General features: G+C 37.9%; 1 protein-coding gene across 2 annotated transcripts in view; it reads right to left on the reverse strand.

The window, feature by feature from the left end:
* The window catches only part of NRAP (nebulin related anchoring protein), a 52,797-nt gene that overhangs the window by 19,180 nt on the left and 16,028 nt on the right, over positions 1-17,589 (reverse strand). The window contains exons 12-27 of one of the 2 annotated variants that reach the window (XM_014958524.1): positions 17,127-17,231; positions 16,088-16,195; positions 15,280-15,384; positions 13,632-13,730; positions 13,010-13,114; positions 11,296-11,403; positions 10,644-10,745; positions 9,942-10,139; positions 9,599-9,703; positions 7,664-7,762; positions 6,931-7,035; positions 6,347-6,454; positions 5,410-5,721; positions 4,230-4,334; positions 1,973-2,071; positions 68-172 (exon numbers count right to left, since the gene is read on the reverse strand). In XM_014958524.1, coding sequence (XP_014814010.1) covers positions 68-172; positions 1,973-2,071; positions 4,230-4,334; positions 5,410-5,721; positions 6,347-6,454; positions 6,931-7,035; positions 7,664-7,762; positions 9,599-9,703; positions 9,942-10,139; positions 10,644-10,745; positions 11,296-11,403; positions 13,010-13,114; positions 13,632-13,730; positions 15,280-15,384; positions 16,088-16,195; positions 17,127-17,231 — 1,968 coding nt within the window. The remainder of the gene's footprint in view (positions 1-67; positions 173-1,972; positions 2,072-4,229; positions 4,335-5,409; positions 5,722-6,346; positions 6,455-6,930; positions 7,036-7,663; positions 7,763-9,598; positions 9,704-9,941; positions 10,140-10,643; positions 10,746-11,295; positions 11,404-13,009; positions 13,115-13,631; positions 13,731-15,279; positions 15,385-16,087; positions 16,196-17,126; positions 17,232-17,589) is intronic. The other variant, XM_014958533.1, reaches the window with a different exon arrangement.

A 17,589-nucleotide genomic window follows, 5' to 3' on the forward strand; every position in this document is an offset into this window, starting at 1 on the left:
AGGAGAAATAGCAAAGTACTATCAACGTTTTCACTTTCCTTTAAAATATTGAAGGTCAGATATATACCTCACTGATATTCATAGCATTTAATTTGGCCTGAAGGATTTCAGGGAGATCTGTTGTTGGTGTGTACTGATGCTTTACACTCTCTCCATGCTCCTTGTACAGCCTCTGCAAATAGAGATGAATTTCAGTAGCAAGTACTCACTACACATTCAATCACTAGTTCAGACAAAACCATTAACAAATAGGTTTATGGAAAGTAAAGACTACAGAAAAGTGACAGCAGCATTAATAAATACAGGCAAATGTATTAGTCACAAAGTATTCAGGAAGAATTGTGAGTCTGATACACCTATCACCTAGAGTATGCTAGAGAGGAACTCCTTGAAGTTTTGAGCATATAAAACAATGTATATGAAACCCCAGATATCTGAATGTTAATCTGATAAGACTTCCAACACACGCGAATAGGGAGAGGGAGAATAAATAGCATTTTTTAAGGATGTGCAGCATGAGTGGCCCACCAACATTTTGAAATTCCACAGAAATCCGGGGAGTTGAAGTTCCCCAAACACATCTCTCCAAAGTTGTTCATTTTTAGCAGATAAATATGATGGTAATTTTCATTGCAACTACTCAAAATTTATTTCCAAAGCTAGCTGCAAGGGGGTGCTTAATAGTCAATGGTAGGACACTAAAAAGTGACTGATCCCATCATAAAATAGGTGTCTATGTGGGCCACTCATATCAATCCTTGGAGGAAGAACCAAGGTTGGCCCAGGACAAGTTAACTTTTGGATGTCTGCAGACAGATAAGAAGAATTCTGGGGGCAGTTAACTGGAACTTCCCCTACAATGGCTATGCAGAGTTCACCTCTGTAACATCATTTTTCTTTCCTAGCTTAGTTTCTTCTTACATTGACCACATAATTTTCAGACGATACAGAGCGCCAACATATTTTTGGCCTTGGATATGACCCATGTCTGGACCACCCGACTTGAAATTTCTGTATGAGGGTTTAAGACCCTCTAGATTAGAATGAATCTCCCCATTTCACCCTGCTGCTGCTCTCTTTAGCAAGTTGGCCCACTGGTAGCACAGGCCAAGAAGAGGAAAATTAATGCCAACCCCATGTGTGAAGAAGTAGAGCAGCAGACTGACTTTGACTGTTTCTCAGTGAAATAAAATGACTTATATTTATCCTGCCTGAGATGTAAGCCTTTTGGATCTTATTAATTAAACCAAAGGCATAGACACTATAAGTATTACAATAGCATGTGTTTTACACAAAGTCTTTCATCTTCTTCTTCACTTTAAAAATATCTATTTTCACAATAAGACATCCTCTCATGTTTGAAACTTGTCTTTTTTGAGTGACTTTTGCTTATTATTCTCTTCTGTATTATCCCAGTTAAGTCTACAATATTTTTAAATCGCTCTTCTATTAAAAATAAACATGTTTAAACACCAAACAGCCTCAATTCTTCCCTTTAAGGTTTCCCCTCCTGGATTTCTCTCTCAGCAGGATGACAGCTTGAAATAATTTATTTTTTCTTCCTTGTCATGCTGCCTTACATTTTGTTTCCAAAGAACATGAAGAAGCTGAAATTTGAAAGATCTGTTTGAAAAGGGGGAAGAACCCCAAATGTGTTCTTTCTTAATGAATCTCAAAAGGCCAAAAGACTCTAAAGGTCAAAGGTCAGTCTTACTCCTAAATTTTACTTCTGGAAAAACAATTGGTCAGAAAGTCATTTTTATATGAAACTTCCATTCACTTCAGTGGGATCTCTATGACTTCCCATTCCAAGTTAGAAACATGCTCTTTGTGAGATGTACCACACCAGAACACAGAAATTTCATGGTTCCCAAGGATAATCTCAGAGAGAGAGAGAAAGCCAGTGCTTCAATCAGGTCGTTCAAAGAGGATACCACTCTTATAATCATAATGTATATACATTATAACTTACATCCACAGCCTGGTTATAACTAATTCTAGCCTGGATCATCTCAGGAGTGTCTTTAATACTGGTAAACTTCAAAGCATATGGATGCTGACGGTACTTCTTCTGTTGAGCAGAAAAAGATCAAAGCTGTGAATTTTGTGCTGCTCTTTCATGCTATTTGAAAGAGAAAAATCATAGGTTGCTGGAGATTAGAGTGAATTTGTGAACATAATTATTATTCCTCTTTCCTCATCTTTATGTCCTAGGTACTTTCAGATTAATATTTGTTTCAATTTAACAATAACCTTTTGCCGATTAATATTAAAGTATTTCTCCCTAAATATAAGGAAAACATTTCAAAATCAGATTCTGCCTACCTAAATACTCCAGGACTCAGGATTTGAAAGTCTTTTTCAGACTGCTTCAAATACAGTATTGATTGATTGTATTTTTTATTTATAGTTTCTTTAAGCAAGAAATTATGTATAATTGCAGTGTGTTAATAATGGAAACCGTTAAACTTATTGTTTCAGGTTTTAGGTTTCCTCCTAACACCTATAGTAAATCTGTGCAGCTATTAACACTGTGTCTAATTGTTATGGCATATCTTCTAGAGAATTATATTAATTCTGCTTGCTTGAAAGGACTCATAGTAACTTCTCAGAGATCTTATTATACGTATATAATTAAGATGAAGTCTGATGGCAAAAATGACACTTCTTCCATATGGCCAAGTGATAAAAGCTTCCCTTCCTGCATGAGTTGTCCTCTACCCACCAATATTCTTACATCTTCTCCAGGTTGTGCATACTAAATTTTCCCAATGCCTCTGATGAACTCCCAAGTCAGTACGCATGTTCATGGCTCTTCTGGAAATTGTTTATATCTCACTGTTCAAGTCTAAAGGCATGTCCTTTAAATTGAGCTATGATTCAGAGAAGTTAATTTGAGGGGACATCTTGATTCTTTGGGGACTCAAAACTCTGATGAAATAACGTGAACTCTTAAGGTATTACAAGCTTAGGAATAATGTTTGGCTTCAGAAAGAAATCCCTTCAGAATGAGCAATCTTACTGAGTTTAAGTGGGGACAAAAATGGTTTACACTTTGCCTTGATCTGCTAGAGACAAATAAGAGTTGACCAGAACATCTCTACATAAAATTCCTAGAGATTATATTCCAGCAATTGCTTTTTAGCAGTATTAAAAGAGCTAGTCACTGTGTGTATGTAAGAATGGAGGAGGCTCATAGCCAGCTGAAATTACTGAGCACTCACAAAAAGGTTAAGATGAACAACCTGGCAGGTCAAATTTTCACTTGGCAGTTTTCACTACTATACCATCACAATGGTATACCTATACAGATTCACAGTGACTATTCAAGCTGGCAGTTCTGTACTAGCTTTTATGAAGCTACCTTGCTTTACACTAGCTGAGGATCCAGCTTATTGTGTCTAAAAAAGTCATCCTTCTTCACTGTAGATGATTGCCTGGGAAAAAAATAGTGGTAGCAATCATACCCATGTGAAAGGATGACCATATTTTTCTACAGACACTACACCAGTGGTTATGCTGTTGTTCTCATTGAGTGAATGGACAGGTGATTCCTTTTTCACCAGTGGTTATCTAAAAAATCACAATATTCAGTCTCCTACTGCCCCAGATTTGGCCAGTAGGACTCCCTCCGAAATAACAGAAACAGAGTACTAAGAAACTTTTAACCATTTCCATCAGAACCTCCTTTGAAGGTTTCATGGGACTGGCACAAAGGATTCTAGAGTTCACCTTTTCCTGCAAGTGATATCGGTTGTAGGGAGAAGTAAGGATGAAAACTTCTTGGGCCAATAGATGGCTACAGACAGAGATACCTATATGAATTTCAATAGCTAATGTGAATATATATGAAAAAGGAGCAAGGAGGAACGTGTATCTGTTACAAAAGAAGGTTCTGGGTCCAATAACTGCATCTTTTCATCATCTCTCCTGTTTCGCTTCATTAAAAAGGTAGGCTAGTAGGTAGCAATTGAGCACTGTTTGATTGCCATTATTATTCATAATATCATTTGTCACCTACTTTGTTTTTGCAAAGGCTATATGGACTCCTACTGGTGCGTGTTTGGTATCCGGTTTCCCTCTAATTACCAGTCCTATCCCTGGTTTTGAGGGCTTTCATGTGGTATGCCTTTTTCTTTCCCCTTTGAGTGGAAATTATTTTAATTTTATACAGACATTTTGCACGCATTATGCAGCAAATTCTGTTACATGCTGTCATGAAATCTCACCTCACTAATGAGTTCTCCTGCCTTCTTAGCCTGCTCCACATTTAATGACCCAGTGGCTATCCATCCAGCTCCTTTCATCCAGTTCAAATCCGCTCTGTATCGGTTCTGACAAAGAAAAAAAAAAAAAAAAAGTCCTATTGTTGGTGTTCATACACTTAAAATGCCATTAAAGGATTCAGACATCTCAGGAACAACCACCAAGTCAAATTAGTGCCTGCTTTTGTTTTATTCACTATTGCACACTTGCAAGGAAAGCAAAAAAAAATCTACAGAATGCAATAGAAGTATCAGGACTCACCAACACTTGTGCAATATGCTTTGCAAGGTAATTTTTAGAAGTGGCTTACACCTTACTGTCATTTGCAATTTTTACACTAACGTGGCAAAACTTCAGTTTTATTGTACATAGTGCACTGTTTAAAAGATCATAAATGATGCAATGATAAGAAAGTGATACTTTGCATTTCCCAACCCCTGTCCTTTTGTTATACTGGAGGGAAAGCACTTTGGTTTGTTTTTTCCACGTGTCTTTAGGGAGGAAGAGTACAGGATTACTTCTCATTTTCCTCACAAAATCTCTCCTACCAAGCCTACTGAATTCCAAAAGAATTCCAAAAGCTTACACAGGCACTACAGCTGGGCTTCTCAAAGAAGACAGAAGGGTTTCAGCACACATTCCTCAACAAGACCTGAACACATATCTATCTTAGTCTCCTTAAAAAGTTTGGACTTAAAGCCTCAGAATGGCAAGTCTGACTTACAGTAACCATTTTACAGTATCAGGCAGTTCATCTGATGGTTACAGCTGTGCGTGTGGTCTCCATACGGAATTTTATCACTATACATTATTTAACATCCCTGCACATTAGGTAAAAAAAGTAATTCTATATCATATATGAATTCTAGTGTTTTATTAACATTTTAAATAGGCTTTGAAGAAGCCATGTTCATAAACAGGATTACAACTCCTCTCAAAAACACTACACACCTCAAATATATATCTCTTGAGCAAATAAGTGGTTGGTATTTACTGCTTTAATATTAGCTGTTTAATAGTTGAAAAATCAGGTGTATAACTATGTCATGGCATTAAAACCATAAACACCTGAAGAAACTGAGCCCTAAGTGTCTGAAGGGGTTGAATGAAAGGGTGTTGAAATACATTAAGCTCTGGACTTACATCACTTTGCAATCCATAGGCCCACTTGGCCCATGCCACTTTCATGTCAGTAGGCAGGGCTGTGTACTGATGGAGAGCTGTCTTGTATCCTCTGTCTGTGGCCAAATTCTGAGCCTTTTTGGCATGGACAAGGTTAACCATATCCATGGAGACCTGGTACTGATTCTTCGTGTCCTCAAATGCCTTCTTGTACTCCAGATCACTCTGCAACTTGGACATCTGAAGGGAATGAGCCATCTGCGAATCTTCCTCCACAGCTTTTACTCCAATCATCTTACCCTTCATCTTCTCATAACCTTCCTTATATTTAATCTGTGAAGAAAAAAAAGTAGGCCATGAGTAAATGATCTAAGCTGTCAAACTGACAGCTCTGCTAGTAGTAAAGCAATGGTCTATCACCGTTGTGACATGCGTGATCCTTGATACAAGCAAGAAAGTCCATTTGCAAAAGAGAACTGGAGTACCTTAGAAATTAGTACTGTTTATAAAGAATAAACTCTCTCTCAGTAATAATATGTTCACAAAAACCTGTAGGAAATCTTTTCCTTTCGGTTCTTTCTAGGAAAAACAACATTCTTTAAGCACTGAGGTCAGAAGGCTCTTTCAGGAATTTTCTGGCCAGGCATAAATGTATTAAGTTACGATGTTTCACAGGAGATTTCCACTTCGTTTTGAGTTCTAAAACTCACCCTTGGGTCAAAATGAGAATAATAAAACACAGTCATCATGTGGGGGAAAACTCTGAATTGCTCAGAGGAAACCTGACTAATTACGGAATGCCAATCACGCAGACAACTCCTCCAGTGCTCCTTAGCATGAATTGAGTGGGGGTGGCTCAGGGCTCTGGGACGTATGTGACACATCCCCAACATTCTGGCAGCAACCTGGACTGTCAGTCGTTCTACGGATAAAGGGGGCTGATGGAGTCCATACTCACATCACTTGCCAGATCCCTCTTTGCCTTAGCTGTCAAGAATGACAAAGCATCCAGACGAAGCACGAATCCTTTTTCCTTCTGCTTCTCCCAGCTACTCTTGTAGAGTTTCTAAAGAGATGACAATAACAGAGTCTCTTTATTACTATCAATATATTCTATTTGTTTTATAGTCACAGTGAAAGCTTGCAAGTAACATCAGACCAGTGTACACTCCATGCCCAGCAACCATATGTCTAAGGATCAGATTCTGGTGTCTTCACTTACATCCTGTAACTGTGGATATGGTGGATAATGTGTAATCCCATTATCTCACTGGTTCCAGTGAAACTGTCAACATGCCACTCATCTGGAAGCATGTGGAAAATACACAGCTTCAAACTCTAAAAGCGATGAGCCTTCAGAACAGCAGATGTGACTCGTATTTGAGAGCAGGTAATTAAATTTAGATATAAAGATCTTACATCTAAAATGTTTGAGCCTTCTCAGAGAAGGAACCTAACTTTTACCTACAGAACAAACATTTCAACAGCAGCTGTAACCATTCACAGGATTGAGGGAATCCAAACCTCTGTCTCACACAGTACCTCACTGATGTTGGCAGCATTTGCTTTGGCCAGTGTGAAGACAGGATCATCTTTGCTGATGGTGTACTGATGAAGAAACTGCTCTTTTCCTGACCTGTAGGCAACCTGTCCGCAAAAAGCAAAGCATGGTTAACAAGCAGTCATCTATATTTAATGTTAAAGGAAAACTAATTAAACCATCCCAAATATTCACGGATTTGGTAGGTTTCATTTGGTGAGTTATTGTCTTCAGCATCATGACTTTTTTTGCCAAATTTGATTAATCCCTCCAGCTTGCTTCCCCATTTTACTACCTCATGGATAACCAAATTTTGTGCAGATAATATTACTGTCTCAAGAAGACTCAGATGTCCTCTCCTGAATGCATTTCAGCCATGCTTGAATCCAGCTTGCACCACCTACAAGTCTGTCACCCAGACTGTCTTGTAGAGACATCTCCCTCTCTCTTTCTCTCTGGCCTTTGACATCATTTATGAGAAGCCTCACTTGCATATTTCCATTCCCATTGGGGTTTGATTTTTGTTGTTGTCATTCTAGTTCAAAGAATTCAATGAGAGAATTCATCAAGTAAACAAATAAAACCCCTCAGAAATAAATGTCAAGAAATTTCATATATTGAAAGATTTCATGACTAGGTTCTCTTCTACCACCACCTCAATGCACGTATCTCAGGCATCACCACATTATGAGTAAACTACTTGCAAGAGAAAAATTCATTCAGTCAAGGACTCACATCACTTTGCAGTTCCTGGCACTTCTTGGCGTGCTTGATCTGAGAACTGTCAGCCACACTGGTGAACTTCAGAGCATCAGCCTTCTGTCTGTACTTTTTCTACATCAAATTAAAGCAGGTTACACAAAAGTTTCTACAATATTTACCTTCCCCCCAAAATGTAGTGCTTTCAAAAAGCATGACTGATAGAGCCAAAAGTATATTGTAAATTTCCCAGACAGTTTTAGCACAGGTATCAACAAAACAAGTTTCCAAATACTACCCCGTGCTCGTATTTTCTGCTGGGAGGAGCCCAGTGGCAAGGAGGGTAGTGCAAGCCTGTTCCAAATGCCTTGCTGCTGACACTGCAAGAAGGGATAATCTTGGTTCCAGATGTACCAGCTACATATCTTATAGATCTTGGTTGTACACCAACCAGAGTGTGGTTTGGTTTTCCTGTGAAACACACCAAAGTGAATGGAAAACTTTCATTGACTTAGTCAGGCTTTGGATCAGGGCTGTTCTGAATCCATGTCTCTCCCTGAGCCTTTTGCATCACTTATTTAAGAGCAAGCTAAGTGTCTTTTTTTATCTTTGAGAGAGTACAAGGAAACGCAGCACCCTATTTCAAAACCACAGCATGATAGGGCAGCCCAAGAAAACACTTCTTGTATACTTTAGTCAAACTCTTATTCTAACAGTTCAACCACAAAGTGGGGCATTCCACCTAGCAAGGGTGTAAATGCATTTTTTTTTCATTATCTGGCATTTCAGGAGAGAAATCCTTCTGTTTGAACTGATGGGTGAACAGATCAGTTTACACTGTGTCTCTGCTAGGGGAACACAAAATAGAAGTTAAACAAGCATGCAGCACTTCAAAGAGGTGCTCATTGCTTTATTTTAGGAACCTGGAAGGGAGGGAGGCAGATTAAAAACAGCATGTTTTGTCACATTGCATGGAACACAACGTACTGACATTCTGCAAAGAAATGACAAAATGCCAGGCTCTGTATGGCAATAGAGATTTCTAAAATAATATCCACCAGTCGCCAGTTTAAGTGACTGTCAGCCATCTCTTGGCCTTACACAGCACTGGAATGAAAAGGCAGATCATTATGGATTAAATATTTGTGGAAATGATTATTACTACAGAATACCACAGCACCAGATGTCAGTCTATCTCTAGCAAGACACTGGATCTGAGAGTAGCTGCTCCTCTTTTGTTTCTAAGATGTATTTTTTCCCCTTGCAGGAGCAGTGAGAGGATGTCAGAGACCCAAGGTATCAGAGAATGTGATCTCCAGTAACTAGCTGGCTTCTGTTCCTTCCTCTAGCACTAAGTGGGATTTTATCCTTCTTGTCAAAACCTCCCCTAATTTATTCTTCTCTCAGTCCTCTAGTTTTCCTAGCATTAGTGAGACAACTCAACCATAGCTAAGCAGCTGAGGAAGTGTACTTCCATAAGGTTAATGGCAGTGTGAACCTGTGAATTAATCAAGGGAAAGCAAAGAAAGGCAGCACAAGTTGAAGTTGCCAGTAAAGTCACAGTCCTTATTTGCCAAAGAGCAAAGAAATTTCCAAACATGGCTAACAAATATCTATTTTTTCAGCACTGTTCCTTAATACTCTATGCACTTCATGTACCATAGGAATTTCTGATTCCTTTCAATGCTACTCTGCAAAATGGGCAGGTGAATGAAAAGAGGTGGAAGCACAATTATAGGGACTTCTCCACAAACTTGACAGAAATTAATAATCATATAATGGGAACACATATTTTTAACCTCTAACCCAGGATTTCCTAAACTGTATAATACGTGAACAATGTCCATCAGTTCTTCCATTTCTCAGATTTTCTGAATTAGGAATTTCTTACTGATTCCATATAATGTAGTGGAGTAAGTGTGCATGGTCATTTGAATAACCACCAGACAGAAGCCTGAGCACTTTGCTTACCTCACTGACCAAATCTCCTGCTTTTTTAGCTTGCTGTATATTAAGACTTCCTTCTGTGATGCACCCAGCTCCTTTCATCCATGTCAGATCTGCCCTATATTGAAGCTGTAGAGGAAAATGACATTTATTGGCACGGGGAACACAGGCACAATTTCTGCATGTGAACATTTGCACACTTTCCAGTTTCAAAGACATTTCAAAGACATTTTAAAAACTCAGAGTGCAAATCAAGCAGTGTCCATATGAAATAAGAAATAACGTTAAACTGAAGAAGTCTATAAACACTTATACTGACTTAACACTTATTTATATAAACACTTAAGCTGAGTATATATCATCTTACATCACTCTGAAGACCATAGGCCTTCTTTGCCCATTTGGTCTTTATGTCTTCTGGAACCACTGTGTATTCATGGAGCCTCTTTCTATAGTCTAGGTCACTAGCAAGTGCCTGGGCCTTCTTAGCGTGTCTCAGGTTTACCATATCCATAGGCAGGTGGAATTGGGTCTTACTCTCCTCAAAACCTTTTTTGTATTCGATCTAGAAACAGAGGGAATGAAAATAAATTGTCTGTACCAGTGTATTGCAAAGCCAAAACTATCTTAATTCTCTACTCTTGTTCGGATCCTTACGCAGATTAAGCAAAAAACACACGTAGAAATTAGTTCCTACCAGGGATGAACAAAACTGATGGGAGGATGACTTTTGCAGACTCTAGAGACATCTTCTCTATTACAGTACAGCTTACCTTTGACATACTTCTATCTGCTTGAAAGTTTTATGTAGAAGTGTTTATATTGGGGTTTTAATAGAATGTTATTTTCCTGTTCCAAAATAAGGACCATAAACCCAAAATTCTCTATGAGAACAAAAATACTGTGCAATCATCGCAGTTTAACAGACTGAGAAAGGAAACCCATTTTTGTTATATGCTTCCAAGAATTTCTTCTAGTGAAAGCAGTAACAGTGGCAGATCACATATTGTTGCTCAAAGTTTAATAATTATGAAAAACACGTTTTAAGTGAAAGAAATAAATAATTTACCTCACTACTCATCTTGGCCACCTGCAGAGAGTGCAAAAGTCTTGAATCTTTGGTTCCAGTTGCTTTTCCTTTTGTTTTTTCATATTCTTCTTTGTATTTAACCTGTGAAAAAAAATAGTTTAAGTCAAAGAACATTTCCAATTACCCACAAGATAAGCAAAATGTTTTTCACTGGCGATTTGGATGGCCAAAATTTACAAGGGCTTAGTCTGATTGTCACTTTGGCACTTCAGATTTCCCAGATTTTTTCAGAAATTCCAAAAGGTGCCAGGTTGGTTTCATTTATGTCATCTTTAACCTCATTCTTTAAGGCTCATTTCTCTGAGGTGGATAGGTTTATAAACTTAAAGTCTTCCGGTTAGCTAAATTATTTGGTTCTTACAGAATCATAGAACAGTTAGAGATGGAAGAGACCTTAAAGAGTTATTGTTATCTTGCAAATTTTGCTTCCTTTTGCACACTTGTATTTAAAGAAATAATTTTCAGAGAGTGAAATTTCATAGCAGAGTCTGAAAAAGTTTCCAACTGTTCATCAGCCATTGAGAAAGATGAACAGCCAAACACAGGACTTTAAAATCCAGGTGAAGTGAGCTAAGCTTTATTTCCCTGTGCTATAGCAAGAATAATTCCTAGGTAATTAAATATAACATACATCACTGGCAAGATCCCTTGAAGCTTTGGCAGCAAGTAAAGGCAGAGAATCAAGTTTCATTTCAAAGCCCCGACCCTTACTCTTCTCCCAGCCTTCTTTGTACTTAATCTGAGAAAGAAAAGACAGAAACATGTCACTGACATATAAACACACAAGATTTTCAAATGAACATGAAAAAAACAATGAGCAAAATAAAACTATAAATATGCTCAGTCCATAAACTGGAACCTTCTTAAGTCAGAGTTCATTATCTTTTCGTGCTAATTAATTGGCCAGGATTGAGTCAAGAATTTTATTCTTGGCGTTTACAGGCACTTGAAATCCCAGAACATGCACCAATAGCTCTCGATTTTAAACAGGCACGGGGGAGGGAAGGCTTTTCAAAAGTGACTGTGGTTATGTCTGCATACGCAAATACTGCAGATCAATAGGAGCTGATCTATAGGGCGGAACAGCTGGTGCTCAGAATCAGACATCACACCACTCGTTTCAGGATTTTTCTTCCCCCTCCCTGCCAAACTAGAGCCAGTCAGGTCCCATGCACTGAATGCCTATTTGTAGCTGCAGTTTTTTTATGTGAGCTGCTGGAGAGCATCTTTCACTTTGGCTTCATTCAAAAGGAATCCAGCTCATGTGCTCTCAGACCACCCCGCAATGTGAAGCAAAGCTCAGTGAAGCAACCCTTATGATCAGGAGATTGGCTTCAAAAGCACACTCATGAGCCACACGATATGACAAACGCAGATGAAATGCATGAGATTCACATGCTTAACTTCTGAAAGTTAATGGAAGTTAAAGTACTAGTTGTTTAAGCTCTTTTTCAAGGTTCCACTTGAAATTCTGTTAGAGCAGGATCAAGTATGCCTTCATGCATACTATGCATGCACCTAATGAAGTATCCAGGAAATCCCAATTTCTGTATTTGGCTTTTCGTGTGGTTATATTTTACAAGTATCTAACAACGAGGGTGCATCCCAACACATTAGAGCCACAAAGTGCTGGTCCACAACACTCCACCGATGTAACTCAAATGAAACTTAGGGGAAGAACATAAGGTATGGATATGCCAGGAAAATCTCGCAGCAATGCCAACTCAAAACCATGAAAAATTATGAAACTGGCTCAAAACCAACAGTCACACCAGTAATAAGTCTGGAGGTTTTTTCTGGTTTTGCATTTATTCGTCCTGTTGGGCTTTTTTCCCTCCAAAACCATCTACAACAGTGGAAGCTTGAAAAGTACTTAAAAAAAATAAATAAAATTAAACTTTTCCTGCAAGTGCTTGATTTTCAAACCCAGGTCTCTAAGTAAATTTCCACCTATTGTGAATTATGAATGGCACCAACAGTGGGCTTGATCCAATCTCACTGAAGTCATTGGGTTTCTCTCCATTGAGTTCAGTGGGCTGTGAATTATTAAAACTGTGCAAATGTTGGTTCTTCACACAAATACCACCTCAGAAGCAGTTAATGTTGTGAAGTGAACACTGATTTACTAAACAAATTCAAATCATCTGAACAGGTCTTTAAAAAAAACATCCAGCAGTTTCACGGTAATTGAGATTGTAGCCTTACCCATTCGGGTTACCATACCTCATACTATTTAGTAAAGACCAATGATAAATGCTGAATGAATTTAGAAGCAGCAGCAGGATCTTTACATTAATTTCTCTCTGTTAAAATGAATACCAATACTTCCACATTGCTTGACTCACCTCACTGTATAACTCAGCATTGGCTTTTGCCTTGACTAGCTGTGGTACGTCCTGAGGTAGAGTGTAATTTGTTTTTGTCTTCTCGTACTCCGCTCGGTAGTTCAACTGCCATATATTGAAAAAGTCAACAAGAAACACAGTTATTTTTAACTCATTAAAAATATGACCATTGCTCTGATTCACTGTGGAATTTCAGGCTATTAGTGCCATATGTCATAGATACACTCCTAGGTATGGCCGACATGAGCATGAGGGCAATAAGGCAATTATAACTTTTACCTAGGTATGAGGAAGTAGAATAATTATTATATAAATAGAATAGTTACTGATTATCTAAAAGTAGAAAATATCCAATTAACAAAACATGCATTAATAAATAGACAGAAGATAAATCCCTAAAAAAGCACACTAATACAACTCTTTAAAATGAGGAAAACATGAAATCTACTGGTATGCTTTCCACATTTTTGGAAGTGATTTCATTCAATTTGTATTCTTGTTTTGGTTATAAATCTGCTGGGGAATGATCAACAATAAAAACAGTGAAGTGCTACAAATGCTACGAAATAAAACTCTCTCATAACTCCAATAAACAATGATGGTTAATGATGACAAAACTTACATCACTGAGCTGCTGCGCATTTATTTTGGCTTGAGCCATTTGTGGAGTGCTGGCAATAGAGCTGTACTTCAGCTTGTCTATGCTTTGCCTGTAGTTTACCTAATTTAAAATAAAATAATAAAAAAAATTAATAAAGGAGAAACGTTCAGATTGGAAAATGAGAGATTAAGTAGACAAAATTTTGTTAGCTAATACTCTGGATAAATCATTACTTAAACCATAATAAATTGAGGTGAGGAAAAATGCCAGGATCTCTTGGATGAGATCTGAGTTAATGCTCTGAAAATTTCCTACTCTGAGGTCACAGTTTTTATTCTACTTTAAAATTTTTACTACTTTACTTTTTATCCTACTTTTATCCTACTTTATAACTCCTTCCCCTCAAAACCATAAATTCTTAAAAAGATGCAGTTTCAGCTGGTGCCCAAAGCATTCCTATAAAACGGATATCCTTAACCATCACTCAGACTTTTTTTATCTTTATCAGATTATTTCTATAAAGGCACATTGTACCTGTCTATCTGCCCTCTATCTGGAGGTCTGCCCATTGCAATGCTGTGCTGAGCAAATTAAATTTCTTACATTTTAGTTTTACGGAGTTTTAATGCAATAATTAAATTAATTACAGAATTTCCCTGTGTGCTAGGGGTCTTGTGTGGATGTTGAGAGAAGAAACATAGATATTTATGGTACAAAAAAAGCCATTTTAATGTCAGCCATTGATGGTATCAGAGCCCACTAAATTCCTAATTCTAAATTCTAAAATTCCCACATTATCATGGTAGCAGGTTCTCAATTCTACCTCTTCGCACTACAGTCTTTTTCTTGGAAGAGGTATTTAGGCCCAGATAAATCACATATAATGCTAATGGCCTGTCTAAAGCATCTTACCCCTGGTTTCTTGCAATTTCAATGGAAAGACAGGTTATCTACATCTTAGGTAGTCAGAAATGCCCTGCAGAGGTGCTGCTCTCTTACTGTTGGTTTTATAAATACTGCCTGGTGACTGTGCTCCTAACTAAGGCACAAGATAAGTTCCCAACAGTAGATGAGTTCAATCAAGCCTTTAAAGCTTGTGAGAGGTGAAAGAATGGTATCCTCTACCATCTGATGTCCTTCATTTATTTGTAGAGCACATGTAACCACAGCACTACACAAATTTCTTCACATTGTTCCATCAGTAGCTCAACCACAAGCCTGGAGCACACCTCTCTCACATGGACCACAGCCATAAGGAAGTTTATGTAACCAATTAGTTCCCCTTCAAAGGTGAACACCAATCTCCAGGGAATTCCCAAAGAAGCTTATTTAAGTCTCCCTATTCTATCAGTGCTTGATGCTGCTGATGAAGCTGCCCAGGATGGTGAGAGGTTTTGCAACACAGACTGGGGATGGGGCCGAACTCACTCATTCCACATCACCACACAATCTGTGCTGAACTGGAGCCAACGACAGGAGGTGGCAGCACTTTCTATTCCCCTGAGCCTTCTTGACTCCCTGCACTTTTTTGCTTCACTGTTATCACTGGCTGTTTTCTCCCATGATTAAATCATCATTTGACACAAGCAATCTACCACAACCTCTCCCCGGAGAGATGATGAGCCATGCAAGTCATAGGAAAAAAAAAAAAATCCATAAAATTATTTACATCTTTCAAAGGGACCAACTTCCTTGTTGTCTGATATGAAGGAGTGAGAGTAGCTGGGTAATTGTAGTCAACACCGTCATGTTTGTAATCAGATTTATAGGCTATCTGAAACACAGGGAGAACAAAAAAAAAAAATCATTCTTTTTTTTTTAAGCTGTCATATGTTTGAATAATTATCAGTCAAGAGGAAAGGAGAAACAATAATATTAATATTAAATGTAGGAAACAAAGTAAGTTCAATGTCATGAGTGACAAAGAAAATGAAATTATTTGCATAGTTTAGCCACTAATTGATTCTTTTTCAGCTCCTCAATTAATCCAATGCCAACAGTGGGAGCATTAACTTAACTTCCACCTATGACACATCTCTTTTATCTTTCTGCTTAGTTCTCAAGCTTCTTACAGATTTGTAAATAATGTACTTGAAGGAATGGTATGTAACAAAATAGCTTCTTGACTAACCCAGTAAATTAAATTGGAATCCAGAAATCTTCATTAAAGGCTGTTTTTTCAGCAAAGATCTGACCCTGGGGGTGGTGGCAAGCAACCTTCAGCATCCTACTGATCTCAAAGAAAACTGAAGGGACTCAGTATGTTGCCAGATCACTGAATTTGCTTATTTTAACTTCTTCCACACAGTAAGATATAAATCAGTACAAAAGGGTCTCCAGAATTTCCCCTCTTCTTAACATATTTATCCTTCAGATTCCCAGTACAATATGATCTAAAGTTTTCTATCAACTTAACTCTGGAAAAACTTACAAACAAGAAAGCAAAAACCATACAAGTGTGATGAAAAAAGACTTACATTGCTCGCCAGGCTGCCAACTTTCATGGCATGTAGCATTCGCTTGTCCATGCCAATACCTATATAATGGCCTTTCATCTCGTTCTGGTAGGTTTCTTTGTATTTAAGCTGTACCAAAAAAAGCAAAAATACATTGAGAAAATATATTTAGTCTTTCTGTGAGTTTCCATATGTTATAGCAGTGAGATAAATTATTACGGCTGTGGTCTACTACCATTTCCCCACTACAGAAACTCATGAGTCCACAACAACTTTGGTGCTTAAAAAAATAAAAACTAAAAGCCTCCATGAGTTTTGCATTTTAAAAGATCTCATTTACATATTATTCAGATCACCTGAATGCCTCCACATTCTATTGTTGCATATTATTTCATCAGATAGAAATATTAGAATTAAGTTGCAGGGAAGAGTTATTTGTGCATTAACAAATGAACACATAATCATCTACCAAAACTGGACTGTTTAGGTCCAGCTTTCACCAAGCTCAGAGTAGGGAGTTTGACAACAAGATAAATTAATCACTCTACCATCCTGTCTGTATGGCTAAAGATTTACCCCTCCTGGATTTCAGGGAACGACAGCAAGCAGTATAAAGCAAAATTATACTTCCGTATGATGAGATACAAGCAGTAATTTATTAATATTGATTACTTTCACACAGTAAACGTGTTCCTCTGACATTAACTCTGGTAAAGTATCTTCTGCCTACCTTTCCAGTCAGGAAATGGATATATGCAATGAAATAAATAATAATTATGATAGGTAACAGTAACAGCTGACAGCTACTTGTCTAGATTAGCAGTCTGCTCTAAGTAACCTCTCCTTCATACATCATAATAGTTCTTTTCATAATCCTACATAAAATGAGCCCCAGCTATCCATCAGGAGGGACTAGGGCAGGTGCTATACAGATGTGGGTTAAAATCAGTTATAATCAAATTCCCAGCACACACTTATCTTAAACACACACACCCAGATGACTTGTGATTCCAGCAGCTACCAGGCTAAGCAAACCACCAACGACATACTGAAAACTTACATCACTGGTGAATTTTGAGATCTTGCTCACATTCTTGAATTGCGGAGTCTCACAGTAGTTCATGGTGTAGCCTCTGTTGTTTTCAAGATCCTTCTTATACTCCACCTTAGTGACAAAAACGCACAAGGGAAAGATGTGGTGAAACCTTAACCTTCATTGTCAAGTTCTCCCCCACACTTTTTATTAGCCAGACCCACTGTTCAGAGATTTTGATACACAGCTTTCATCAGATGGCATATGATGAAAATTAACATGAAGATGGTTTTCATATACTCAGTTCTCATTTTATAGGCAAAAGAAACACTCACTTTGTCCATTTGGACCTCAGAAAAGTGCGAGACAATGCCATGGGGAAAATTATTAAACAAACAAGGATCTACAAAGGCATTTTGAGGTGAGTGTGGAGCAAATGAAAGCAGAAAAAGCAATGGGTGCTTCTCAAAAAGAAGGACTGAACAAGGTG

Source organism: Calidris pugnax, unplaced genomic scaffold (genome assembly GCF_001431845.1).
Source record: "Calidris pugnax isolate Ruff unplaced genomic scaffold, ASM143184v1 scaffold4, whole genome shotgun sequence".
In the NCBI taxonomy this organism is placed as follows: Eukaryota; Metazoa; Chordata; class Aves; order Charadriiformes; family Scolopacidae; genus Calidris; species Calidris pugnax.